The 26,538-nt window shown below is 55.3% G+C and overlaps 9 protein-coding genes across 9 annotated transcripts; 4 read left to right on the forward strand and 5 right to left on the reverse strand.

The window, feature by feature from the left end:
• The first annotated feature begins 9 nt into the window (after positions 1-9).
• On the forward strand, positions 10-5,991 carry IWZ02DRAFT_443837 (uncharacterized protein). The gene has a single exon (XM_066767066.1). It carries the CDS (start codon positions 429-431, stop codon positions 5,496-5,498), a length of 5,070 nt encoding a protein of 1,689 aa, XP_066625044.1. The 5' UTR covers positions 10-428; the 3' UTR covers positions 5,499-5,991.
• Positions 5,992-7,306: 1,315 nt separating this feature from the next.
• IWZ02DRAFT_430601 (uncharacterized protein) lies at positions 7,307-7,615 on the reverse strand (the record flags this gene model as incomplete). The annotated part of the gene is made up of 1 exon (XM_066766086.1): positions 7,307-7,615. One exon carries the CDS (start codon positions 7,613-7,615, stop codon positions 7,307-7,309), a length of 309 nt encoding a protein of 102 aa, XP_066625045.1.
• A 207-nt stretch (positions 7,616-7,822) lies between these two features.
• Positions 7,823-8,176, reverse strand: IWZ02DRAFT_488044 (uncharacterized protein; the record flags this gene model as incomplete). Its single annotated transcript, XM_066769420.1, has 1 exon — positions 7,823-8,176. The coding sequence occupies one exon, from the start codon at positions 8,174-8,176 to the stop codon at positions 7,823-7,825; it is 354 nt and encodes a 117-aa protein (XP_066625046.1).
• Positions 8,177-10,160: 1,984 nt separating this feature from the next.
• IWZ02DRAFT_488045 (uncharacterized protein) lies at positions 10,161-12,303 on the reverse strand (the record flags this gene model as incomplete). Its single annotated transcript, XM_066769421.1, has 2 exons — positions 10,161-10,645; positions 11,139-12,303. 2 exons carry the CDS (start codon positions 12,301-12,303, stop codon positions 10,161-10,163), a joined length of 1,650 nt encoding a protein of 549 aa, XP_066625047.1.
• Positions 12,304-14,857: 2,554 nt separating this feature from the next.
• IWZ02DRAFT_488047 (uncharacterized protein) lies at positions 14,858-15,166 on the reverse strand (the record flags this gene model as incomplete). The annotated part of the gene is made up of 1 exon (XM_066769422.1): positions 14,858-15,166. The coding sequence occupies one exon, from the start codon at positions 15,164-15,166 to the stop codon at positions 14,858-14,860; it is 309 nt and encodes a 102-aa protein (XP_066625048.1).
• Positions 15,167-16,538: 1,372 nt separating this feature from the next.
• IWZ02DRAFT_430606 (chitin synthase III catalytic subunit) lies at positions 16,539-17,811 on the forward strand (the record flags this gene model as incomplete). Its single annotated transcript, XM_066766087.1, has 7 exons — positions 16,539-16,611; positions 16,683-16,690; positions 16,741-16,837; positions 16,921-17,008; positions 17,062-17,155; positions 17,214-17,547; positions 17,597-17,811. 7 exons carry the CDS (start codon positions 16,539-16,541, stop codon positions 17,809-17,811), a joined length of 909 nt encoding a protein of 302 aa, XP_066625049.1.
• A 769-nt stretch (positions 17,812-18,580) lies between these two features.
• Positions 18,581-20,524, forward strand: IWZ02DRAFT_372136 (Ssl1-like-domain-containing protein; the record flags this gene model as incomplete). Its single annotated transcript, XM_066764609.1, has 3 exons — positions 18,581-18,801; positions 19,159-20,176; positions 20,312-20,524. The coding sequence occupies 3 exons, from the start codon at positions 18,581-18,583 to the stop codon at positions 20,522-20,524; spliced, it is 1,452 nt and encodes a 483-aa protein (XP_066625050.1).
• A 757-nt stretch (positions 20,525-21,281) lies between these two features.
• IWZ02DRAFT_372351 (polyamine transporter TPO5) lies at positions 21,282-22,971 on the reverse strand (the record flags this gene model as incomplete). The annotated part of the gene is made up of 2 exons (XM_066764623.1): positions 21,282-22,227; positions 22,277-22,971. The coding sequence occupies 2 exons, from the start codon at positions 22,969-22,971 to the stop codon at positions 21,282-21,284; spliced, it is 1,641 nt and encodes a 546-aa protein (XP_066625051.1).
• Positions 22,972-24,418: 1,447 nt separating this feature from the next.
• IWZ02DRAFT_397049 (maintenance of mitochondrial structure and function-domain-containing protein) lies at positions 24,419-25,949 on the forward strand. The gene is made up of 3 exons (XM_066765595.1): positions 24,419-24,739; positions 24,825-25,096; positions 25,155-25,949. Exons 1-3 carry the CDS (start codon positions 24,556-24,558, stop codon positions 25,824-25,826), a joined length of 1,128 nt encoding a protein of 375 aa, XP_066625052.1. The 5' UTR covers positions 24,419-24,555; the 3' UTR covers positions 25,827-25,949.
• Positions 25,950-26,538: the final 589 nt, after the last annotated feature.

Here is a 26,538-nt window from a genome sequence, read left to right on the forward strand (position 1 = left end):
CCGTGTTCCACTTTGTGGACGAGTTTCTTCACATGTGTCGGGTGTGGCCCTAGCTTTTGGGGAGATCGACGGCGCGTTCTCTCGCGTCGCGTTCCGTTTCCGGTCCCACCTCCAACACTCGACCTCGAACTTCGCTCTGCAAGACCACCACGCCCACCTCCCTGTGTACCTTTATTGTACATTATGCAGCGCCCTCGTTATTAACACAAAGAAGTGCTGTCACGTTCTAAGCCTTGAGACACGCGAGACTCCTCTCTGAATGGTCATGCACCACTTTCCGCGCCGAGACGCAGCGCTGCATCTCGTCACTTCCGGGGATGTATGCTCGCACAACTCATGGCGACGCGACTGTGCTGGCGGGTCGTCGTCGCCGAGCCACCTCTCGCCGACTAAGCAACTGACTGTCGCGCCGCCTCAGGTCACCCTCCATGCTTTCTGCCGACTACATTAACCTCAACTTCGCCTCTCGCTCCTCAACCTCAACATCCGACTCCGACCTTGAACGCTTCCCCGTAACCACTCACAGGACACGCACAATGGCCCACCGAGACTCGCCGCCCAAGAGGCGCAAGACGCTTTACTCAATTGACGATGATGACGACGAGGACGAGGATGTCGACGTTCTGTTGCGGCGGTTTCAAAAGAAACCTTCCTTACCACCTGCCAGTGAAAGGCAGGTAAAGGCAGAGCCCGCCCCTCGCAGTCGAATGTATTCCCACTCGAGTCGCTCCTCACAAGACTCCAAGACCCGCAACGAAGAAACGCACGAGAATGACAAGGGCAACAATGGTGAGGTCACAGAGACTGGACCCAGATCGAGGCCTGGAAGCCCATCGGCCAGCGTAGATACCGAGGCAGCAGAAAAGGCCCGTAGATGCTCAGAGCAACGAAAAAAGAGGGATTTGTTGACGGTGAAGTCGCATTGGGGTGACGCGGCCTACCACCGCTACACGGACTGCTCCGAGGGTACCGTCGAGTTACTTTCGTTCTTGTCCAAAAGATTCCGGGAAAAGGCATCTCGTTACTACATCTTCAACGAGACTCTGCAACGCATGGCCAAACCCGAGCCTGGCAAGCTTGGCCGAACGGTCCCTTCCCGTGGACCTGAAATTACGTGTGGCGACGTTCGAGAGGCCAAAAAGAAAATGATGTCCAATAGTCGCAAGTTGGACGACATGCAAAAGTTGAAGCCTCCGGCGCTCAAAACCGACCTTTTGCAAATGTTCAAGCTCCGGGTAGGTGCATCTGGTCTGCTGGAGCCCGCGCCTGCGTCTACAGCTTCACCAAATCAACTCCAGGACCCACCCAAGGATCCTCATACTCAGGAACCCGTCAACCTAAAATCAGCAGACTCTCCACAAACACCAGTTCTGCAGGACTCTGCTCCTACAGGATCTTCTGGTGGCACCTACTCCGCATCGTCGTCGGGAAAGAAGACAGGCTGGAAGGATGAGGAAGTCATTGACCTCACCTTGGAAGAATCTATCCCAGCTACCTCAAAGACCAAGACTTCTTACTCGTCTGCTGTAATCACGATAGATGATTCTACCTCCACAGGGCGAAGCACACCAATCACGAACATGATGAGGTCAGGCAACTTGGGGAAGACTTCTGCTTTCAAGCCTTTGGCTGAAGCGGTTGATACTTCTGACTCGACGCGTCCTAACACGCCTCTCCCGACTTCAAAGCTCAAACCGAAGAAGAGAAGGGTAGTGAGCACGCCTGATGCGACGTCGAGTGTCACGCAGGCGGCGACCAGCGATATGCAGCAAGCCGTGGAGCGCACTTCTGCCGAGGTGCAAACGCAAACACCCCCGACTCCTGATCGCTTCGGCAAAGAGTACAGTCGGGAGGATGATTGTTTGATGGTGTATCTCAAGATCGTCTTCGGATATTCGTCAGGTCAAATCGCTCAAAAGCTACCAGGACGCACACCGGGTGCTTGCGCCACGAGATACTCCACGAAGCTACGGCACGGACAAATCAGTCTCCGAGAAGCCATCGATTGCCTGCAGGACTCCTCTCAATTTCGGCATCATCTTGACCCAGCCAGGCATAATCCGATCTTGAATCGATTGGCAGTAGACCAGGATCCAGCTACTGGAACCGGCCAACCTACGAAGCCCGCAGAGATGCTATATGCGTCCATGAAGAAGACAAAGTCGCCATCCCATGCCAAGAGCAAGGCTCAAGATTTGCGCCGCAAAAATCACCCAACAACAGAAGATGATACCTCTGACGCAACCGGTCGAGGAAGAGCAAGGAGAAAGCGGCCGAAAGTTGACTACGACGTGACTAAATACTTCAGCAGTCAAGTGGAAATCGATGAGCCCGCAGAACACTCGTCCTCTGAGGATGGATCCGTGCTTCCAAGCACCCAGCGTCAAGGCGATCGTCACATAATGACTGAGATCCTACCGAAGAAGACGCAGCCGGAGTTTCAAAAGACTTACCAGTACAAAAAGCCGTACCTTGCCAGCCACGAGCGCGACTCAGTTCGAAAAGGTCTCGACGAGGGCACTTGGTATGCTGAGGAATTCAAAGACTGGCACGGTGTGTCAGTACATATTGGTCTTTCACCTCAAGAGCTTTTGAAGCTAGAAGAGGTAGCACTTGACGTGCTTCGGAGGTCGCGCGGCGATTTTCCCTACCCTCAACCGAGACGGCGCATTGAGGCCCTGATGAAGGACACGACAGAGGCCGAAGTCTTCAAAATTGCTGCCACCGCATCACAAAGGAAAGCCTTTCCAGACCGCTCGAAGGAAAGCATCGAGGCAGCTCTCCGAGACGCTCAGGACGCATGCCTCGTCAACACCAACACCACGCTTGTTGACGGTTGTCGTGCTGCTCCTTCCGTCACGACAATGGTCCGCCGACGAGAATTCGGGCGTAATCAATCGGACTTGGGTGTGCCAGGAAACATGAAGACCATGCTTCTGGACACCATCGGACCATCCATGTCTTTTACCGGCACTTCCAATGACGTAAACACGGTGGCATGGGCTCCTGACGGCATCTGCTTCGCAGCTGGGTCGGCGTGCCACGTAGACTCCGAAAGTATGCAGTATAATCGAGCAAACAACTTGCTCTTTGGATCTACCCACAAGAGATCCTTGATCGAATTACCGGAGCACCATACCTTGCGTGAGAGGCCCGAATCAGGTCCTAATTCCAGTCACAACATGCACGTAACGCAAGATCGACGGCTTTTCCAGACCGTCGCGGCCGTCTGCTTTTCGCCCGACGGAAGATCCATGTACTCGGCCGGCTACGACGGGATGGTCAGATTCTGGGATGTGCAAGAGTCTGGACCGCGGCAACGATCGAAAATGTGGAGGAACGCAAAGATCGATCTTCTTACCGTGAGCAAGACCGGTCTTCTCGCTACCGGCGCGCAGAGGACAAAAACAAACGCCATAACGGTCTTCAATCCGCAACAGTCATATCATGGTCAAAGGTGGTCGATCACCGCCTTCAATTCGCGCAGGGCGGCGCAAAGACCTGAAAACAATATCTACCCCTCTGCAATCCGCTTTGAGCCCCACGGCGGAGAGTTGCTACTGGGAGGCTTCGCCTCAACCTCAAGGGAAGAGATGACGTGTGGTGAATCTTGCCTCTGGAACATCCGCACCGGCACCCAGCTGCATCTATTTCCTGAGACTCGCAACGTATTCGACGTTGCGTGGAATCCATTGAAGGTTTCTCATATGCCCGACTTTGCCGTTGGTTGCGTGGCCGGATCGAACGTCAATCGTGGTGTCCGCTCAGTAGTCAAGATGTACGACATCCGCTCCAGTGAAAGGTGTGGGATGTCGATTGAATTGGACTGCCCAGCTCTGGACATGAACGACGTCATGTTCTGCCCGTATGATGAAAATCTCGTGGTCGCCGGCTGCACAAACGGCACAACATACGTCTGGGACATTCGCCAGGCTCACCCTGAAGTTTGTCTTTACTCGCTGGGACATGACCAGCCACTCATGGAGCTCGCTGACTCGGCATCTCGGGAACGTTTGGACACGGGGATTCGCTTCTGCTCTTGGGGACACAACAGAAGTCGCTTTTACACGGGCTCCTCTGACGGCGTTGTAAAGTCGTGGGACCTGTATCGCGCCCGTGATGACGTTCTGGTACGGGACGTCGTGCAGTTGAACTCGGGAGTTATGTGTGGGTCGTTTAGTCCTGACTTCACCAGTCTACTTCTCGGCGAAGTGAATGGCTCCATAAATGTCCTGGAGGTCGGCAAGGAAGACCAATCGATCCGAGACGCGGATAGCTTTGACCTCAAGCCTGCTTCGGACGTCAAGAGGCCTCAAGCAGATGCCAATCCGACCACTGATGATGACTCTGGCGTCGTCGCCTCTCAGAACCTCGTCAAAACCGGTCAAATTGAACTCGCACCCATGGGCGGATTCCCTGTCCGCCAGGCTTTGCAAGGTCCCAACTATGCCGGACCTTTTGACTCCGCCATGGACGCCGATGACCTCCGAGACAAGGCAGCCGTTTTCCAGCAAAACCTTGCTTCCGGAAGCGAGGAGCAATGTGATAATGAGGGCTGCAACGACATCCAGAGGTTCACGGAAGAAGAGTGCGGCGATTCGGGTCGTTGGCAGGATCGCATCCCTGCGGCTATGTCACTGCGTCCCAAGCCGATTGATGAGGATGCGGAAAATCGTCCAAAGCAAAGGTTGCTATCGGGCGTCACGCCGTCTCTCAAATGCTCGAAAGAGGGATGCGACCGACCGGTTCGCCCCCGTCTGGAAGATGCTGACGGCGGTAAGCAACAACTCTACTGTGAGCGCCATGACTTTGGTTCGCTCCGTCCAGGACATGATGCTCGCGTTCTTCTGCCCCCGCAAACAGTGGACAACAGGTCGGAGGGTGCGATGGTTTTGAGCGATGATCACTTGACGTTCCGCGCCGACGTCCTTGGATACAGGAGACTGCACGTTACGGACAATGCCATGGAGGAGTCATCCGAGAGAGCCACATTCGCGGAGAACAACTCAGGCCACGAGCAAGACATCTCGCGCACATGGAGGCTCCGTATCTACGGCAGTGACCCTGTGGCCCAAGAGCACGCTGACGACGCCTGCGGAATGGACGAATGGCACGCCAGTCTGTGGGGCATGGAAGAGGCGCCTGCCGCTCCCCCATTCCTCCGATCGCCTCCCCCTTCTCCTCCAGCTAGCCGCGTGGCTCGCCGTGACAGTCCCAAATACCTTGGTGAGACAAATGCTGTCCTGTCCTCCCCTTCCCCGCCTGGTAACAGTGCGCAGCAGGGCGGCGGCGCCGCTGAAGCGGAGTCTACCAAACCCCCAGAGGAGCACGCAGAGGACCGAGCCAGCGACGCCATGGACTTGGACACGGATTCGCGCGAGCAGAGCGCATCCAATGCTCTTCCCACTCAAGCCGGCAAGAGCCAGCCTAGCAGCGTCGCTAGCAGCAACAAAAGTGACGATAGCGACAGGTCTCGCAGCCCGTGCATCCCGATGTAGGCGTGAGGAGGGCAGAGAGAGAAAGAGTTTGGCTGATGGCTGACTGAGTGGGGGGATTGGGGGAGTGCTTATACCCTCTTACATCTAGAGTCTGGAGTTTGGAGTCTGGCGTTCATTTGGCCTTGGAGAGCCTGGGTGAGGGTGGTGAGGGGACGAAAGTGGGTCGGAAAGGTGGTTTTTCTGCTTTCTTGTCTTTTTGCCTTTTTTCATTCTGGCCTGGAGGCCACGGTACGGGAGCGTTCATCAGTCAGTCAGCTAGTCGGTTACTTAGGTTTTGTAGCCCGAAACGGGGGCGCCAGTGGATGGGAGGGTTCATCGGTCGGTCACTTGGGGTTTATGACCCATGATGGGAGGGTTCATCAGTCAGTTACTTGGGTTTCATAACCCGAAACGGGGGCTCCAGTGGACGGGAGCATTCACCAGTCAGGCAGGCAGGCAGAGTGCGTGGGTGGGTAGTAGTGCGATATGAAGGCCATGAATTTCCTTTCCTTCATGTTGATTCCTTCTACTACTGCCGTGACATGACACTTTTCACTTTTCAAACGTCTGGAAATTTTTGAGGAAACAGTGCATGCCATTTTTTCTCTGTCTCTCTACCGTACCTCCACCTCCACCAACCACCCATCAAGCACAAGCGCAGCGCAAGCCAAAAAAAAATAATATAAAATAAAAATAAAAAGCAGAACGAAACCGCGAAAACGCCTAACACGCCTTCCTTTGCTTTCCCGAAACCAGAATAGCAGACTCTCTGCTCCCCTTCCCTCTCATTCCCTGTGTACTCGCCTCCCCCCTACTTTCCATCCCCCTCACTTCTCAATCCTCAAAAGCCAACGGCATCCACACCTTCGAGACAGTGCCGTCAGGCTTGACGACGTGATAAGACCAGACGTTGATCTCGTAGACGCGATGTCTGGCCCAGTAGGCGCAGAAGACGGCGAAAAGGGAGAGCAGGATTGCGGGGAGGAGGGAGAGGAGTTGCGTTGGATTTTTTTTTTTTTTTTTTTTTTGGTGGGTTGGGGTTGGTGGCGGGTTTGGGGGGGTTTTTTTTAAAGGGGGTTTGTGGGGAGTTGGGGGTTGGCGAGGGAAGAAGGGAAAGGAGACGAGGAGAGGGGGGACGGCTTTTGAAGGGGCGGTGGTGGGGGCATGTTGGGGTTGTGTGGGGATGATGGTGTTGTTTGATCGAGTGGAAGGGGGTGGGGGTGGGGGGGGGGGGGGGTCGTTTGAAGGGGGTGTCTGAAAGCCACCAAGTCACTCGATCAGGTGTATCCAATGTAGTCTAGTCCGCCGACTGACGATTAATTCACTCATTCTGCTCTCACAATTCATCCGATCCGCAGGCAGGACCACAATTCCCACTCCCATTTTCCCGTCGCCGAATTTTTTCCAGCCTTACTTCGCCATCACTGCTCAGAGCATGGATGACAGACAGCTGGTCGTACTCCAACCCCCATATAAAAAAAAAAAAAAAAAGCGCAGTACTCCAAACTTCCCCACACCTCAAAACACACGACCCAAGACCCCTCCATCCTCCCCCGTCCTCCCCTCTTCTCCTCAAAGCTCATACGCACTCGGCATCTTAACCCTCTCCTCCGTGCCATCCGGCCTAACAATGGTGAAATACCAAATGGCGTCGTTCGACCGGCGGTATCGAACGACGCCGACAATGAGCAAGGCTGCGGCGATGAGTTGCAGGGAGCGAGAGCCGGCTGCGGAGTGTAGGGTGCCTGGGAGCTTGTCGAGCTGGTAGCTGAGGAAGGCGGAAAAGGAGAGCTTTTGTTGTATGGAGGCGTTGTGCTGCATGGTGGACTTTACGGTTGTTGTTGTTGTTGTTGTTGTTGTTGTTGTTGTTGGGTAGGAGGAGTTGAGTTTGAGCGAGGTGGGCTTTGGCGTTTTTGCTGGAGAGAGGAGAGGCGATGGAAATGAGCGGCTTGGGTTTGAAAGGACTGGATTTTGGTGTTATGGAAGTTGAGGAAAGAAGTCGGTGGAGGCGACCTAGAATCAGTTTTCGAGTGAATGTCAACAGGCTTAGCAGATGGAGATAATTCTACAGCTTTCAAAGATAGAGCTAGAAGTCGAAGCACAAGAGTTTTGGAAGTCAAGCGCAAAAGGTGGAACATTCACCTCCTCCATCACTCATGAAACGAATCAGATAGCACATTCAAATTGGGGGAAAGCGGTATTGCATTTCTACGACTATCTCCAGACCTAGTGATGACAAAAACGACTACATCCTTCGAGAAACGCTACATCAACACCCTCGCAATCTCCACCGCCTCATATCCTTGTTCTAACTCCACCAATAACTCCATGGCCTTTCCAATCGCCTACTCAAACGCATCCTGCATCCGGACAAGCTCGTCGGTGCTGTCCGGCCTGAGCACAATGATGTAGCTTAGATCGGCGCGCGAGGGCCTCAGCGTGACGACTCCAGTGAGCACAGAGACGTCCCAGAGCGTCGCTTTGGTTTTGTTGATTGCCCAGACACCGAACGCGAAGAGGCGGCCCGGCAAGAGACGCACCTGGTTCAGGGCGTGGCGGCCCAGAAAGAGGAGGATCTGCTTGCGCCTGGGGATGATGATGTATAGGAGAAAGAAAGTGAAGAGGAAATTGAAGAGGAAGAGACCCATGTGGGGCTGCTCCCGCACGTTGATGATGGCGTTCTGAAGGAATGAGGGCATCTTTGCTTGAGGAACTGAATTGATGGGAAAGGAGACCGTTTTTCTTATGGACTTGAGAAATTCCTGACAACGACTTTATATACATATAATAATGGCAGTCCAAGAGGATAGATACTAGCGTGTATGATGAACAAGGCAAGTGAATGCTCCGGGAACCGTATGACGGCAAAGCAATCGCAGTATGCAAGCCAAAAAGGGGTAGGATTCATTGATCTCAAAGACGTACACCAAGACGCCGCATGTGAATTCATTTTGTACCTCTATTTGAAATCCCCGAATCTTACTGGAAAACAAAGGGGGGACTACGTACTCTTTTGGCAAAGGAAAACATGCGATTGACTCTCCAAGGCTATTCACTCGTCCGCGCCCTCAAACCAGATTCCCGCCGGGGGCATCTCCCTCAGCTCGTTCGTTCCATCAGATTTCAAGATCGTCAAGTCAAGTACCTGGGCTCTGAGAAAACGACCGGCTCAATGACCGAAGGTGAAAAGAGGATGTTCCACAGGGCCTGAGCAGCCTAAGAGCCAAAGGAAACAACGTGGACAGGGAACAGCGCAATCTGGATTAGGCGATCCATCCTTGCGTGGTGGAAGTATTTTGTGTGGGAGGGGGAAATTCTCTTACAAGAACTTTGTATTCCGAGATTGTTTGTGGGATCACAGAGACTCGATGCCTCCTCGATTGGTAGAAACCGACAACGAGGACTATGTCTTGATATGATGCTTTCAGTCTGAGAATCAAGTTAGCGTCACGTCATACAGATCCACAAAAGTTCCGTGCACGTCGTTCGAATAGCTTTTTGAAGTCTCCAAATCTTATTTGAAAGGAAAGGGGCCTACTTACTTATCTCGCTGCGAAGGTCCACCCGTCCACTTCTTCACTCCCCGTGCCACAACTCCGCCTCTGGCATTTCCCGGATCTCATTCGTACCATCCGGCTTGAGAATCGTGAGGTACGCCGGGGACGTGATTGCAGGAGCGGGATCCAAACTCCCTTGGGAGTAACAGCCCCACAGGACTTGAACAGCCCAGATTGCGCCGGTGAAGATTCGGCCTGGGAAGAGAATGAATTCCACCAGGCGATCCATCTTTGCTTGATAGAAGGAATCTTGGATGAGTACGCTGTTATACCTGGTGTGAAACGAGGACGAATGCATTGTCCTTGAGTGATATTGACGCTTCATGTTCAAGCATAATGGCCTCGTCTTGGAAAAATGTCGCGTACTCAGCGTAGAGCGGCCCCCTCATCAAAAGTCCCAAGCACAGAATCTGATCACGCACACGCCGATGCTGACAACCGATACGACGTATCCGACATCACTAGGATTGCGGAGGTTGAAGTCTTGCCGCGACGGTGAACTCCCCTGAGCAGTTGATTCGTAATACCGACCGCTATATTGCAAGCCAACTCCCTTGCCGGCCTTGATGGTGCCGAACGGTGGTGGCCATGTCATTACGCCACAATGTACGACCAGAAAGTACATCGACTGTGTCGTTGCCCCAAGATGTTGTATAAAGGTTGACGTAGGAGAGAAAGTTTATCCGAGTTCTAAGGAGTATGTTACAAGTGATGGTGCACTCAAGAATCACGAACGACGGCGGCTGATCTCTTGAGCAAAGGGTGGTCAAGAGAAAGTGGGCGAGGAGACAAAGCGACCAAGAATTCGATGGCGCTGGAAGGTTTTCCCAGCGCGCCTTCACCGACGGGCTCTCTCCGTCGATCCACTTCGAATTTCCACGGCACTCAAACATTGCTGAACACCCAAATCACTTCAATGTCGTGCGTCGAAATTTCAAGAACCCATGCTCAATTGCTATCTATGCTGTCTTTCTCAGTCAAATCTCAACTTGAAAAGTCACAAAACAGCTGAATACGTCTAGCAACCTAGGCCTTTTTCGTCAACCAGAAGTTCGGATCGAGAGTCCACAAAGCAGACAATCTCCGAGAATCTCGAACGGCCAAAGCCACTGTCGCAAACGATCGGTCAAGCGTACACCCAGACACCAGCCTCCCTCATCCTACGCCTCTCATCCGCTGCGTTGATAGCACGCATGCGAATTTCAGCATAGTCCTCTTGCGGCCGCGCCCAACTGTCCAGGATACTCTCAGTCTGCTGCTCAATATCCTCCGGCACGAGCGTCATCTCACGCCTAAGTCTGCGGTTCTGCAAGCGCATGATCCACCCCAAGGTCGTTCCATGATACCACCCAGTCACCCTCAGAACCAGGCTACGCAACCACGCCGGAGCCAGGCGATGGTAGATGCCCCAGGGGAACATCATGTTGTACGCCCGACAGGCGAGCTGCGCGCAGGGATCGAAGACGTAGACGTACAGGAAAGCATAGAGAGCACAGGGAAGGACGAAGAAGATGATGCCGAGGAGCAGACAGACGGATATGAGGAGGGTGAGGCCCAGAACTAACCCGAAAAACTGGTAGATTGCTGGTGGAAGTGGGATGGAGACACTTGCTACCGCTGTTAGGAAGAGCAAGGGGGAGGCGGTGATGAAGACTACCATAACGTGTGGGGCGACTCGGGCCACTGGCCGCACCAAGGCTTGGGGAAAGACCATTTTGGGACTTGGTGAGCGAAAATCTGGTTCCGGGTGAAAGGAGGTCTTATGCTGCTGGTTGAAAGGACAATGACATTGTGTGGGATGCGACATCTTGGTATGCCGTCTCACTTACTGTTTATTGAAGCAAGGACATGACTTACCTGGCTCTCAAATCGCAGACTTACCTTTCAAAAAAAAAAAAAAAAAAAAAAAAAAAAAACCCCATCTATTCGACTCACACATCTCGATACCCCTGAGAAGAATTCCTAGCAAGATTAGCCAGAAAATCGCACCTCCACCTCACAAACCGCCTTCGCAAGCCCGCGGCCGTCGCATCAGTCGACCCTCTCAGCCTCTCACCCTGGGCGAATCGATTAACCTCTTCATCGGAAAAGCCACCGTACATACAGTGCTGAATAAGCTGCTCCTGCAGCTGCAGGCTCAGCTCGTTACATGTATCCACGTCGGACATGATGACGTCGCCGTCCTGGTCGACGATTGGGTCGTCGATGTAGGTGTAGTCGTGCACACGATTCCGTGGATGCCGCTGCGCGTCGAAGACGACACTATCCGCGTCGAATCCTGCGTTTTCGGGGTCGATGGCGCGCGCTGTCTCCCAGAAGCCGTTGGGGTCGTCTACCAAGGTCTGTGCCATGGGTGAAGGAAGCATCACGAAGTTGACGTCCACGTCCATTTCCTGAGGAGCTGGTATTTGCTCGTTTTCATTACGTGGCTGCAGATTCTGACCTGGTAGTTCTGCCGCTGGAAGCTGCGGCTGCGTAGCGCCGTTACCGTTGCCAGTACCCTGCTGTATCGGAGGAAAAAGGGGCTGTGCTGTCGTGAAAAGACCATTGGGATTAGCTGCCCGAAGAGGTTCCACAGGCGACCCAACGGTCATGGGCAAGGGGAACAACAGAGGCAGAATCAGATCGCGCTCTCGAATCCTCTGGTCCACCACAGGAGCAGGAAGCGGCGCCTCAGCTGCACCATTACCATTGGTATTGTTACCTCCGTTCAGCACTGTACCAGCAGGCAGTTGGAAAACTTGCGGCCGCGGCCGCGGGTGCCTCCTCGCAGCTCCAGGTGGTTGCGTTATGCCCTCTGCATTCCTATTCACCCTCCTATTCATTGGGACTGGGAGGTTGCGGAAGTCTGGAGCTCTCCACGGCGGCCGTCGGACTGGGCCGTGCGGATTCTGCCCGCGAGGTTGAGCTTGCGGTCGAGGCTGCTGTGGAGGCGGATTCTGCGGATTTTGCTGTTGGCGCTCCCTGTCAGTGGGCCCGGCATTTTCGAACAGTCTGTAGTTGGGACAAGGGCAGATCTGGCGTTCTGCGTTTGCGTTTGGGGGATTGCCTGGCGCATTCGGTGCCGGTACTGGCGCTTGTACCCGTGCCTGTTGCTGCTGGAGAGTGGCCTCAGGAGTAGGTCGAGGAGAAGGAGGAGGAGAAGGGGCGGTGCCGAGGATTGGGCGCCAAAATTGGTCGCAGAAGAGATACGAGAAGATAGCGATCCAGAACGCATGTTGGAAGAGTGTGAGGAGGGTGTTGGGTGGATCGTCGTCGTATTGCGCCATTGTGCTTTGATCGAAGAAGTAAAAGGAAGGACTTACAGTGTGGGTAGAGTTTTAGTTGATCAGAAGTAAAGCAAACTCAGGCGCAGCCTTGTTCGTGTGCGCTGATCGCTGGTTTCGCTTACTGGGTCGTGAGTATCGTGAATGTGTCTAGTGTGCTTATCCAATTTCGTTGGTGTCGTGGTGTCGGTGTATATATCGCGGTTTGAGAGAACAATGAAACAAAGCGGGTGGACAATGCAACAAACAACGCCAAAGTGCCACAAGGAAGCCTTTTCACCGGTCTCTGAACAACGTATGATGGCAGGTCTGTTGATTGAGGATTTATTCCCAAAAAACATTGCCGGTGTCGACCAAAATGCCGCATTGAGAAGCGCAGGAAGTCTTTCGTCCTTGCAGAAGTCTGCTGTCTTGCGAGGAAGCCCTGGAGCCATCATCATGAGCACTCTGCAGCTTTGCTTGGGAGTCGTGAGCCCAGGACAATGTCCAGCATCCAAACTGCCGATTCCCAATGTCAGCCCAAGAACAACACCTCCTCGTACACATACAACACTTACCTCTTCCCAGTAGCAATGAAACGCATGCCAACCCCCATTGATCCCTCTTCTTTTGCTCCTCACCGATGAACCCACCTTCATCAACCCCCGCTCCATCCAAAAATGGAGCTCCACACCTGGATTGAATGCATCGCACTCTTCACGTTCATCAACCACCTCCCCTGGGTCTTCTTCCCAGCACCCCCCCGCATCCTATCTAAACGACCACGCCAGCCTGATCAGCAACCCAAGCAACCTGTTCATCGTCACTCACCACACTCCCTTCTGCGAGGAGCACGGCGACGCGCTCTTCGGCGGCCTCTGCTTGTGGGTCTACATCGTCTCAAGATTGACCCACCCCTACGTCGGTCCGGCGCGCGCTGGCTCGACTGGCAGCTGCTGATGCTGCTGTTCAAGGGCGTCGCCGTCTACAACCGCGTCATGTGGTATGTCCGCGGCGTCCGCGATGCGCTGAAGCTGCTGTGGGACGTGGTTTACGGGAAGGGAAGCTGGCGGCCGCGCTCTGGCAGGCTGACAAGGAGGCGTTCTTCTTGCTCTTGGTCCAGGTGGCTGCGGCGGTGGACTGGGTCAAGCGCCTCGGGAGGGACTTGGTGAAGGTGTTCTGGCCGTCGCCTCGGGTTTCGGCTCTCGATGGGAGGGCCGAGGGACCGGACGAGTTCGATTTGATGTGAGATTCGATGGTAGGTCGAGAGGAGGAGTAGGGGGCTGTGAGTGATTGGGTTCCTAGTGACGACTTCTGCTTTTTGCTATTACCGCTTTTGCAACAGCACTATCCACGCACACTGCCATCGTCCATGCCCCTCTAACCTATAAAAAGCCTCCAGCCGCCCACACACCCTCTCCTCATCAATCAGCAACAAAACACTCCCAAGAACAGGCATGTCACTCCAACAACAACAACTACAAAAACTAACCGAGCCACACCTGAATCTACAAGCTCGTGGCCGCGGGGAGGAGGCCACACGACGACCATCTCATTTGGGGGAGGGTCGGTCCGGAGGGCGCGGGCCTCAATAAACAAGAGTCGAGAGTCGAGACGGTAGTGTGAGAGAATCAAGAACCCGAGAGTCCATGTCGAGAGTCAAAACAGCCAAACGCGCCACCTGATTGCGTCACACTCCTCTCCCCGTCTACACACACTGTCCTCTCCTCTCCTCTTCATGGACCACCTCATCTGGGTGGGTGTTTGCTCGCCGCGCATTTGGCGTTGGCTGGAGCCGGAAGAAGAAGACCAACAATAGGAGGAAGAAGAACTTTGGGATAATTTTTTTTTTTTAGGGAAGGGATATTCAGCCCTGCCTAAGAAGTGTATGAAAGAACTGAATATCACCGCTATTAGTTGTTTGCGCGGTGCGGCAGTTGGGATAGAAAGCAATATTAGTCATTTTTTGCTGTAATTGGTTTGCCCATTGTGTTCTTTTTGCGTGATGGTGTGGTGTAGCGTATTGTATAGTGTTGTGGTGTGGGATGTTTGTTGATTGCAAGTGTTGGTGGGGGGGAGTGGCGCGATGTCGAGGAGTTTCATACTTTGCTGGCAAAATTAATTGTTGGAAGGGGGAGAGTCAGGGTTGGGTTTCTTTTTCCGGAGATGAGAGAAAGCGAGAAAAAGTGTTCTTCTCTTCTCGTTTGCTTTGTTTTCTGCTTGCAGTGGATGAAGAAGGTGCAGGGGAGGGAGGGGGTGAGAGTGAGAGCCTCCTCCATCGTGGCTGGCCTTTTGCCGCAAGACCGTGACGGCCAAACCGTTCGTACATTGTGTGAGAAAAAGGGGAATGAAGACAACAGAGCCACATTGTTGTCTGGGACCACCGCTTTCTTCTCTCATCTTTGTATCTCGACTGACCGAATCAGAAGAATCATGAATATTACTCGCCTGGACACTTACCTACAGTACAGCCAACTCAGTGGAAATGGAATCACATTCTCTAACGAAACGACCGACCTACCTACCCACCCACCCAGTGACAAATTGGCAACGTGACCTACCTACCTACCTTCTACAGCTACCTACTCGCGCCATCACTGCTCTCCTCACCGCTCTCATTACTCTCACTGTAGACGGCGCACTCGTCAGCCGGGGGCGCACCATCGACAGCGAGCGAACGACGGAAGTGAGAGATGGCATGACTTTCGCGCATAATGTCGGTGCTGGTTCTGGGACGACGGGGTTCGGGGACAGGTTGTTGGGGGCGAGTTGGAGGAGCGGGAACATCAGGGTCTGCGAAGTGAACGACGACGGCAGCGAGGAACCAGACGAAGATTGCAGCGACGGCGTAGTCGCGCATGCCCCAGAGGTCACGTTCAAAGTCCATGCTAGTAGCAGGTGTGTACGTACTTGTGGTTAGTGGCTTGTGATGATGCTGCTGCTGCAAGGCCCCGGCGTCGATCGATGCAGTGAAGGGACTGGGGTCTGGTCAGGGCCATGGCTCTTTAAACGCAGATCGCCTGAAAAACAATGCGCTTGTTCGGTGGTGCATTGATTATTTTCTTGTCGGGCGATGATCAAGTCGAGATTGTTTCAGCATATGAAGGAGCCGTTGTGGGCAATGATGACAAGTGCGAGGGAGAGGAGGAGGAGGGGTAGTAATCGCAAGACTAGCCGAATTGTAATCGTGTCTCCGGCCGGTAATTAGAGGCAGAATATAGTCGGGTGGACTATTGGGGGCGCTGTGGGCACAAAGGGAGCGTTTGACGGCGCCAAGGGAGCGTAGGCCTGTTTTCGCTGCAAGGTACATGTACGGAGGATGCAGAAGGCAAGGCAGGGCGACGGAGAGGAGAGGAGAGGAGAGGGCAGGGCAGGGGAGGAAAGCAAATGGTGATGGCGATTGTCGTGTACTGTAGAAGAGGTGGACGAAGGAGATTGGGCTCTCGCAAAGGCGATTAGGTTGGCCGGGAAGGTCGTGGTCGTGGTCGTGGTCGGGTTCCGGGTCCGGGTGGGCGGTGCTATGTACTGTATTTTATGTATGCATGTATGTATGTATGTATGTATATATGTATGCATGCATGTATGTATGTATGTGTGTATATATGTATGGACTGTATTTTATCCATGCATACGTATGTATGTGCCATGAGCATGTTGGACGACAGCAACAGTCAAGTCAGTCAGTCACTGTTAGCGACATTGTCAGGCGCCAACTACCACCAACCAGCCTGTCAGCCTGTCACCCACCTTAGTCCACCACAACAACATGATCATGGCCAGCAAAATCATTCTTTGTCTTTGACTTTTTCCATCACCAGCCTCCCCCGACCTTCGGTTATCCTCACCGCCGGCAGCCAAACAGTGCAGCCAGCCAAACAGCCAGCCACCCACCTCATCCGCTTCGGGTCGCTTTGCTGTTAGCGCACGTAGGCGACCCCTGCTCTTTACCCAGCGCCAACTGGATCCGTGCTCTCTCTCTCTCTCTCTCTCTCTCTCTCTCTGCCTGAGGGCTGCACCTTGACCTGGGCTGTTTTCGTCTCGACTCTCCACTACACGCTTCCTCTCCATTACTGCCTCGCTCGTTTGTCCTCTTCGCATCGCCGTCCATCGTCGTCCTGAGGTAGCCCATCGCCCAACTGCCACGGCGAGCCCGAGCGACGGAGCCAGCCTGGTCTCACTCTCCCTCACCACCCTCCGTCGTCCGCCGTCCGCCGTCCGCCGTCCTCTGTCGCGCCCAAGCGCCCACGACTCTCGCAAGAATGCCCTCCACGGCCTATGGCAATTTCCACGACTTTTGTCGCGACTCGGGCAGCAGTGCTGCCACAATTCCTGGTACGTCTCTCCAGATCTACATTTCTCCCCCGAGTTCCCGGAATTGACGCTGACCGCCCGTCGGCCCACAGTCTGCAATGTGCGTCGTCACCTTCCAACTGCCACCACCCACTGACCCCTCCGACATAGCTCTTCAACGAGTCTCCTGCGCGCGGCGGCACAGGCTTTGACGGATGCGACCTGACGGGCATCTCGCTGAGCGGCGGACGTCACCTGGCAAATCTTGGTCAGTGCAGGTAGCTGCTGCTGCTGCTGCTGCTGCTGCTCCGCACCGCCAGCTCACTGCTAACAACAACTCCAACACAACAGGCTCCATATTACTCTGCGGCATCGCAATTGCAGTCACCGCCCTTTTGCTATGGCGCTCCGAGCTCAAGAGAGCCGCCGTCGGTAGAAGGTGCCGTTACACCCCTTCGGCTGCCCACTTTGGTTAGGTCTGACACGGCGCAGGGAAATGCAGCTCTTCCTCATTGGCTACATCCTCATCTCCATATGTGAGATCTTCACCGTCGGCGGATTCCCGCTCGACGGTGCCGTGCGGAGGGTATGGAATGGATGCGCCGTCCCATCATCCTTGGGCCTTGCCGCTGACAACCTGACAGGCCTTTAGCGCGATCCACATTGCTGCCGTCGTCGCAACCCTCTGGGTCCTCTTCCTCAACGGCGTCGTCGGCTTCCAGCTGCTCGACGACGGCACCCCTCTGTCCGTCGGTCTGCTCGTCGTCTCGGCCGCCATCTTCTTCGTCGGCACCGGCTACATTGCCCTGGACACGGGTTTCAGTTGGACGGGCTACTGGGACGACACGCTCAATGCGCCAAACCGCAGCTACTCGCTCTACACCCTCTACCAGCTGGTGCCGCTCATCTTCCTCGTCGCCTTTTTCGTCCTCGAGACCTACCTTGTCATCCAGGTTCTGGGAGAGAGGAGACCGATGCGTGAGTCGACTCTTCGCCTTGTCCGATGATCCGTGGCTAATCCCAGCAGTCTACCTCGGTGGCGCCGCCCTCCTCTTTGCCATTGGCCAAATATTCCAGTATGTCATCAGCGTGCATCTGTGCAACTCGACAAACGGCAACATCAACGGCGGGCTATTCGAGACGCTCTTCACCCTCTGCGCCGTCGTCATGGTGTGGGTCTTTTGGTCGAGCATCACAGAAGACGACTGGCCCATGCCCGCGTCGGGCTCGACGTACGGATGATTTTGCTTTTTACGTTTTCGTTTTGACTACTTGCCTTTTTGCGCTGGCACCGTCGTTTGTAAAGGCGGCTGGGAGTAATCGGTCAAGATTTTCTTTGTTTCGATTCGGAGCACAGCGCGGCGTGCCTTTTTTTACGAGATGAAAGGCCGGGCACGGAACCTGGCCATGGATACCTTATTCCCCCCACGACGTTTTGTACGAAGATAGAAGACGAGCTTCAGACCCTGACTTGTAATGGATTCAACTGTGCCGACAGGCGCGTAATTACTCAAATTCTTGCAAGAAATTTTTTTGAAAAGAAAAAAAAGTGACCCTGCATCGCGAGACGTGCCTTGAGCGGGACCGTCCGCCCGCAATCCATATACATAAGCTTCGTCACGTGCACGTCGGGGCTTGATGAAGTGACGACACCGACCAACCTCGACTCGTTCCAGAATCCGAAGAGCTCGCAGCTTCATGTCTCTGCGCCCATTGCCCGCCCGCCGCCGGCGCCTCTCGCCCAAACTTGCGAAGGTATCCAGCGTGCGCGCGTGAAATACGGATCCGGTTCGCGGAACCGCCGCGTCACGTCACCCTTCCACGGTTCAACCTCGTCGGCTCCCAACGCTCTTTTTTTGGTTTGGACCAACAAGGCTCCATGTCCGCGGCGGTAGCAGCAGCAGCAGCAGCAGCAGCAGCGGCAGCTTGACCAAACACTCGACCACACTCGTTGACCCTTGTCGACGGCGACGACGACGACGACGACGACGACGACAACCTCCTAATCACCATGGCCGACTCTGACGGCGACTTCGTCTACGGCTCCGACGACAACCTTGTCCAAACAAACGACTACGGCACGCGAGCCAAGGGCAAGAAGCGCGGCAATGGACACTCGGGGCGCGGCAAAGAGCGCTGGGAGCAGGGTGTGCAGGATATGCTGCGCGAGGGCGCCGACGGTCGGCTGCTTCCCGACGAGGAGGACAATCCAGAGGCCAAGAAGAGGAAGAGGTAAGTTGCGGTTTTTCCCTTTTTTTTTTTTTTTTTTTTTTTTTCTTCTTCCCCTCTTTCTTGCCTGGCAGCATTAAACACGGAAAAGAGTTGGACTCGGACGTCACATTACCATGGGCTATTATCAAGTTGCTCTACATTTGTTATTGGATTTTATTACTGGGACTCTTTTGCTGGTGTGGATCGTACGTCTGTATCGCAGGTTTTGTGATATGGAGATGGTTCGCAGGTGTAATTTGAGGAGCCAAGGGGTAGATGAGCCCGTGGTAGTATCACGGTGCGTCAGAGGACTTGGAGCGCGGAAAGGAGTTATCGCCAGGCATTACCTGTCACAACGGACAGCGCTGACAATTGTAGACTTCGTCAAGACACCAAACCCTTTCAACGCGGCATCATCCGCCATGTTGTTCTCGTCATCGACCAGTCCGAGGCTATGCTGGACAAGGACTTTCGACCGAATCGCTACCTAGCCGTGCTCAAGTACGCACAAGAATACGTGGGCGAATTCTTCGAGCAAAACCCCATCAGCCAAATGTGCGTCATGGGCATGTACGACGGCTTCTGCAACCGCGTCAGCGAGCTGAGCGGCAATCCCAACGACCACATCACGCCGCTGCGCAAGCTGCGAGACACGCGGCAAGCCGACTACCAGGAGCCGCGGGGCAGCCCGTCGCTGCAAAACGCGCTGGAGCAGTGCCGCGCTGCGCTGTACCACACGCCCAGCCACGGCACGCGCGAGGTCATCATCGTGCTGGGCGCGCTGCTGTCGGTCGACCCGGGCGACATCTTCGCCACGATCCGCGCCTGCGTCAAGGACAAGATCCGGGTCAACATCATCGGCATGGGCGGGCGGCTCAAGATCTGCCAGGAGATATGTGCGCGCACAAACGGCGGCGACGAGACCGTATACGGCGTGGCGCTAGACCAGCTGCACTTCCGCGACCTGCTCATGGCGACGACGACGCCGCCCGTCATCCGGCAGACCGCATCAACAACCACCACCACCACCACCACCACATCAACAACGGCCGCAGACGCCAACGCCAATCCAGCCTCGCTCCTAATGATGGGCTTCCCCAGCCGCATCACCGAGCACGACCCTACCATCTGCGCCTGCCACGGCGCCCTCACGCGCGGCGGCTACCTCTGTTCGCGCTGCAAAGCAAAAGTGTGCGCCCTGCCCGCCACGTGCCCGTCGTGCGGCCTCACCCTCATCCTGTCGACCCACCTCGCCCGCTCCTATCACCACCTATTCCCCCTGCGCAATTGGGCCCCCGTCTCCTGGCACCGCGCCCGCCAAGTCGCCTCGTCCGAGTGCGCGAGCTGCCTTACCCCGTTTCCGCCTGTGCCTGGCGCCGAGTCTACGCCTGCGGCGGTGAAGAGGCGGAAGAGCGCAACAGCGATGGGCACGGCGACGGCGAATGGCACCACTTCCAACGAGCATGGGAGCAATGGTAGGCGGCGTGGTGATGATGATGATGATGATGATGATGATGAAGTACCGGAGGAGGAGGAGGCAGAAGCGGACACAGAGGCCACAGCCGCCGAGTCATCGCGATACGAGTGCGACTCCTGCGGGTGCCACTTCTGCGTCGATTGCGACCTCTTTTGCCATGAGGTGGCGCATAATTGCCCCGGGTGCTTGAGTGGGATTGTCAAGGGGGGAGCGGGAGCGGGAGAAGTGGATAAGGATAAGAAGAAGAATGGGGTGTCGATTAGATGATGCCGGATGAGTTGGTTGGTGGATTGGATGGGAGTATAGGAGAAGAAGAAGAAGAAGAAGATACCTATCCGCCAGCGTGAGCACTTCGGTCAAATTAGAAATCGGACGGATAGGTGTCACACCCACAGCATAGCACAGCACAGCACAGCACAGCACAGCACAGCAAAGCAAAGCACAGATGGAGACGAAATGAGACGAGACGAGTGGTTGGTTGGTAGGTGGGTTAGGTACGCATGGTATAGTAAGGAGCAGATGAAAATAGAAATGAATGGAAGAAATGAACGAAGTGATTGAGTGAGAAGTGAGTGAGAAGTGAGAAGTGAGTTGAGTGAGTTAGGGAGTCATGTGAATGGATTGATGGATTGATTGATTGATTGATTGATTGATTGATCAATCAATTAATTGGCCGTCTACCTGAGATGGACAACGGACGAACGAATGGACGCAGAAAATTGTCACTCAATCGACCCAAGTTCCACTTGCAGATAGACACTGCCCTCCCTTAACCTCTCCAACGCAGCTAGATTTGAACTTTGCGCATATACACAGAGGGAGCAAGGTTGGTTGGTAGGTTGGTTGGTGGGTAGGTACTTGCAAAAGATGAGATGATTAAGGGGGTATAGTTATTGCGCAAACTGTCTATACACAGCACCGCATGCATGCATGCATATGCACTCAGTATACATAGATATTTACAAAAAGAAGATGATGATCAAGAAACAAACGCACGCACGCACGCACGCACGCGACTCTTCCACTATTTCGAGTCAACGCTATTCGCGCCCTTGGCCGACTCGACCATCTTCTCAAACGCGCCATCAGCGCTCGAGCTCTCATTGACGGGCATGCCAGCGACGACGCCAACGGCCGGGGGCTCGACGCCCGTCGGGACAGGAGGACCGGCAAACGAGGTGCGGCCGCGAACGAGGTACCAGACGAGGGAGATGAGGCCAAAGCCGACAAAGACGACGCTGGCGTAATTCATGCTGGACTTGTCGACGGGCAGGGTCGACGGCATGCAGAAGAGGACGATGGCGAACAGGACCCACAGGATGGTGGCGACGTTGATGATGAAGCCGAAGCGGCCGAGCGAGAAGGACGAGTGCCGCACGGCGCGGCGGCCGCGCAGGACCGAGACGAGGATGGGCCCGCCGTACGACGCCGAGAGGCAGATGGTGGCCACGCCCGTGAAGCTGTTGAAGGCCGCGCTGGAGCCGAAGTAGATGAGCCCGAGGAGGCAGTCGACCAGCGTCGACAGGATGAGGCCCCACAGCGGCACGCCGAAGCGGTCGTTGACGCGCGACCACAGGCGCGACCCCGGGATGGCGCCGTCGCGCGCAAAGGCGTATGTGCAGCGGCTGGCGGCTGTGAGGGCGCCGACGCCCGAGAAGAAGAGGATGCCCAGCAGGATGAAGAGTAGGCCGAAGCCGCCGCCTGCGCTGCCCGTAACCGTCTTGAAGATGAGCCCGATGGGCTGCCCGTTGGCCACGTTGAGCAGCGTCGTCACGTCTGGAAGTACGAAAAGGATCGGGATCAGGTAGATGACGCCCGTCACGCCGGCCGCGACGACGGAGAGCACAATGGCTTTGGGGACTTCGCGCTCGGGACTTTGCACTTCTTCACACATGGCTGCTACCATGCCGTATCCGGTAAGCGTGTATCCGGCCTGCAGCAATCCGACGAAGAAAGCCCATCCAGGAGCCCTGACTAGTCAGTTGTTTGTTTCGCCAAGACATTCTAGTTTTGACATACCATCCACTTGCAGAGGCGTCATAGTGGGCAAAGACGAACTCGCCGCTCCGTCTCGAATCGGCCATAGTCAGCACCGTAATCAAGATGACCAAGACCCCGGCTCCGGTCCAGTAGATGCAAATCTTGTTAATCAGATCGAGGTACTTTGCACCAAAGACATTGACCACAAAGGCAATGAGCATGACGGCCCAGAACATGAGGACTGTCTGGTACGTGTTGGCGACAAAATCCTCGTTCCACAGGCTAATGGCGCTCAAAATCAACTGCGCGCCGGAGAAGTTGATGCTGCACGTGACGGTCCAGTTGCCAACCAGCGTCAACCATCCGACGACCCAAGAAGAGATGGGAGCCCACTCCTTGGGCGCTAGCATGGCAGCCCAGTAGTAGACGCCTCCAGCCGTGGGGTAGACGGCGCAGATTTCGGCCAGGCTGCCGGCAATGGCCAGCGAAATCAGCGAGACGATCACCCATCCCCAGAGAATGGTGACCGACTGGCCGTCAGCCAGGCCAATATACATCATCGTACTGAGGCCAAAGGGTACGGCCATGATTGCAAACGACATGCCCAGAATCGACAGCATGCTCAGGTTGCGCGGCAGCTCGGCCTTGTAGCCCATCTGCTCCAGGGCGGCGTTGGCCGAGGCCTCGACGACAGAGGCATTGCGGGCGGGTCCATTTGCCGAGTTTGGGCGCATGGCGGAGAGGCGGCGGAGGTGGTGGTTGAACACCGGCGTCTTTGCGGCGGCGGCCGTGGGAGAGGTGGTGTTTTTTAGGACGACGGCGGCGGCGGCAAACGAAGAAAGTTGGTAAGCGTCCTCTGGGCGCGGATCCCGTCAGCATTGTCAATAAAGGACTGGAGGCTCTGGAATTTAAACGGCTGGCCAAGTGGGCTGGTACCCACAGTCGCAAAGCAGACGGAACAGAGTCGGAAGGGAGAGGGCCACTCACACGTCGCAACGGGTAGACTGGTGCCGCGCACGCACAAAGATGAGCAGGGCAGAGACGTAGCTGGTCCGAGGCGAATGGAAGCCATGGAGGCGCACTGGCGGGCTACATATTCGGATTTGGTGTCTCGAGGCCTATGTCGGCGAAATGGGATGGCCTAGGCGGGGGAAGAGGCTGTCTGTGGGCTTGATTGCCGGTCTACGGGCAGGGCGTAGTGCGTGTGGGGGGGGAGGGCGGCGATAACAACCTGGAGGACGCTAGCGAAGCGTCTGACGCGATGCATCCCGCATATCTGCGGCCTTGTACTTTGGTCTTTTCTCCATCGTCTCTTCAAATGGTTTTTGGTATTCGGGGGTTTTTTTTTGTTTCTTTCGTCTTGTTGTGCCCATGACGGCGCAATTCGTGCGCCTGAGCGGTAACTCTGTTCCGGCCAGCTGCGCCGGAAACTTGACCGGGTGTCGTCGCGTTGACTCGTGGTACCTCTGCTATCTGTCCAACATGCGGAGGTGATACGGACCATTGCCTATCAAAGACAGCATGAGCGTGCCTGATCAAAGGCAATTTTGATACCAGCATTTCCTAAGGTCCTTAGGTAAAGCCTGTGGTCCATGACTTCATAGCTTAGCTCAGCATGCGATCAATTTCCTCTTCTGCTGGAGCGTGGTCGACAGGGAATCTGATTTGCCAGGTCGCGATCGTCTCGACATCTCGGCGCGGAGAGGAGGGCATCCACTGCGATCCAACTCTGCGGGGATGGTCAAGACGTGTAGATCCAAATGTCCGACAGGGTGCAAGTTGTGTAGAATGTCTGTAGAGAAGCCTTTGATGATATCACCCCTGGCTTGCAAGTCCCGAGCGATTTGGAAGCTGGTCCGTGACAACGAGTGTTGGCTTGCGGCGAAGAAGGCAGCGAGGAAGTGTGTACTATACAGAACAACTCCAGGCTCGAATCAAAGTTGAGAGAAGCCTGCCGTCCCTGCAGCGTGGCGGATGCAAAATAATCCGACGAGGTTAATTCGACTTGGTCTTGCTGCGCGGATTGCTTGCATCCATCGAGCATCCGACCCATGCCCTGCCCTGCCCTGCCCTGCTCTGCTCGGCCTGGCCGCGGTGACGGCACGCTGTCGATTCTGCCATCCCTCACCGCCTTCGTCCAACGCGGCCGAAGCTCGAGCTCAACCTAGACCTACACGCCCACACACACAACACCAACATCTCACCATCTCCAACCGTCTGCCCTTCATTTCCGCGGCCATTCTCAGCTCGGCCGTCGCTCCACCGACCTACTCTCTCCAACCTAGCCTCGACCGCGCCCGCCCCGCTGACAGCCCAGGATGCCCGCCACAACCGCCGAGACCTTGTCACTGGTCCAGCGGACCGTCTCCGTCGCCCCTCTCGTCCTCTTATCGGCAGCAGATCACTACGGACGCACGGCCAAGGGCACAAAGAAGCGGGTAGTCGGTGTGTTGCTGGGACAAAACGATGGCAAGAACGTGAGGGTATCAAACAGCTTTGCGGGTAAGCTCCCACAGTGGACCGGCTTGCGGCCACCACCACAACGCGAGGACACACGATCGCTGACAACGCCGTTGTTGCTTTGCAGTGCCCTTTGAGGAAGATGAAAAGGACCCTTCGGTGTGGTTCTTGGACCACAGCTACGTCGAGGCGATGAACGACATGTTTAAAAAGGTCAACGCGCGGGAGAAGCTCATTGGTTGGTACCATTCGGGCCCCAAGCTGCGGGCATCCGATCTGGAAATCAACGAGCTGTTCAAGAGATACACGCCGAACCCGCTGCTCGTCATCATCGACGTGCAACCCAAGGAAGTGGGCGTGCCGACGGACGCGTACTTTGCGGTGGAGGAAATCAAGGACGTAAGAGCATGATCCATCCGTCGGGCGATGATTTGAGCGCTGACAAGGAAACAAACAGGACGGCACAACAACGACCAAGACATTTGTGCACACGCCGTCGATAATCGAAGCAGAAGAGGCCGAGGAAATCGGCGTCGAGCACCTGCTGCGCGACATCCGCGACGTGGCCGTGGGCACGCTGTCGACGCGCATAACATCGCAGCTGCAGTCGCTGCAGGGTCTGCACCTGCGCCTGCGCGACATTGGCACGTACCTGCAAAAGGTGCTTGACGGCGACCTGCCCATCAACCACGCCATCCTGGGCAACCTGCAAGACGTGTTCAACCTGCTGCCGAACCTGACGGCGCCCAAGGCGACGGGTCCCGACGCCGACGCCGACCTCGCCCGCGCCATGAGCGTCAAGACAAACGACCAGCTCATGACGATTTATCTGAGCTCCTTGATCCGCGCCATCACCGCCTTCCACGACCTCATCGAGAATAAGATTCAGAACAAGCAGCAGCAGGAGGACAAGGAGAATGCCAGCGCAGCTAAAGAGGCGGCGGCGGCGGCGGCGGCGAAGAAGGACGCCAGCAACGGCAAGGACGGCGACAAGCAGGCGAACGGCACGTCGAATGGCCCGCTGTTGAATGGCGAGGCTGGCAAGGACAAGGATAAGGATGCTGGCGGCGCTGGTGGAAAGGCGGCGGATAAGGGCAAGAGCAAGGATGCTGAGGGCAAGAAGAAATAATCTGTGCTTGGTTTGTTGAGTGGATGGAGCGGGAATTGAGCTTAGCAGCAGCGGCAGCAGCAGTGGTATAGAAAGAATGGCTGGCTGCATAGCGAGCTGCTACCTACCTACCTACCTACCTACCTACCCACCCACCCACACGGCTCGGCGGCTGCCCCGTCGAGAGACGTATACTGAAATACTACTTTACCGTACCATACCATAGGTACCACATCACCTATTATGTCGGTTGATACGGTACTGCCAGCATCATCTATGACCAACGTACGTGTCGTTTGACATTTGACTGCTGGCTGGCAGGCAACCCGATTCAGACACGGCAGCCTCTCAGCAGCGTTTCAGAGCGAGACGAGTCAAAATTCCTTACTCACTCTTTTCCCGTAGGAAGAATGGAGGAGAGTGAAGAAGAGTTAAAACTCGATTGTCCAAGGGGATGAAGGTGAGTTTGTCACTGTGGACATGGTTGGAATTGGAACCGGATTGAATTAGCTGAATGGCTTTTAGCTGAGTGGCTTCGTATGTGGATATGTGTATGGATGTGTGTTTTGTGAGATGGCATGGTTTATTCCTCGTTTTGGTGGGTGGGAATGGGAAGGAAAAGACGAGATGGGTGGAAGGAGGGAGGGAGGGAGGGAGGGACGCGGTGATGTGGTGATGTGGTGATGTGGTGGTCGATTGATTGATTGATTGATTGATTGATTAACAACGGGTG

This window comes from Phyllosticta citriasiana (genome assembly GCF_038021145.1).
Source record: "Phyllosticta citriasiana strain CBS 120426 chromosome Unknown IWZ02scaffold_3, whole genome shotgun sequence".
NCBI lineage: Eukaryota > Fungi > Ascomycota > Dothideomycetes > Botryosphaeriales > Phyllostictaceae > Phyllosticta > Phyllosticta citriasiana.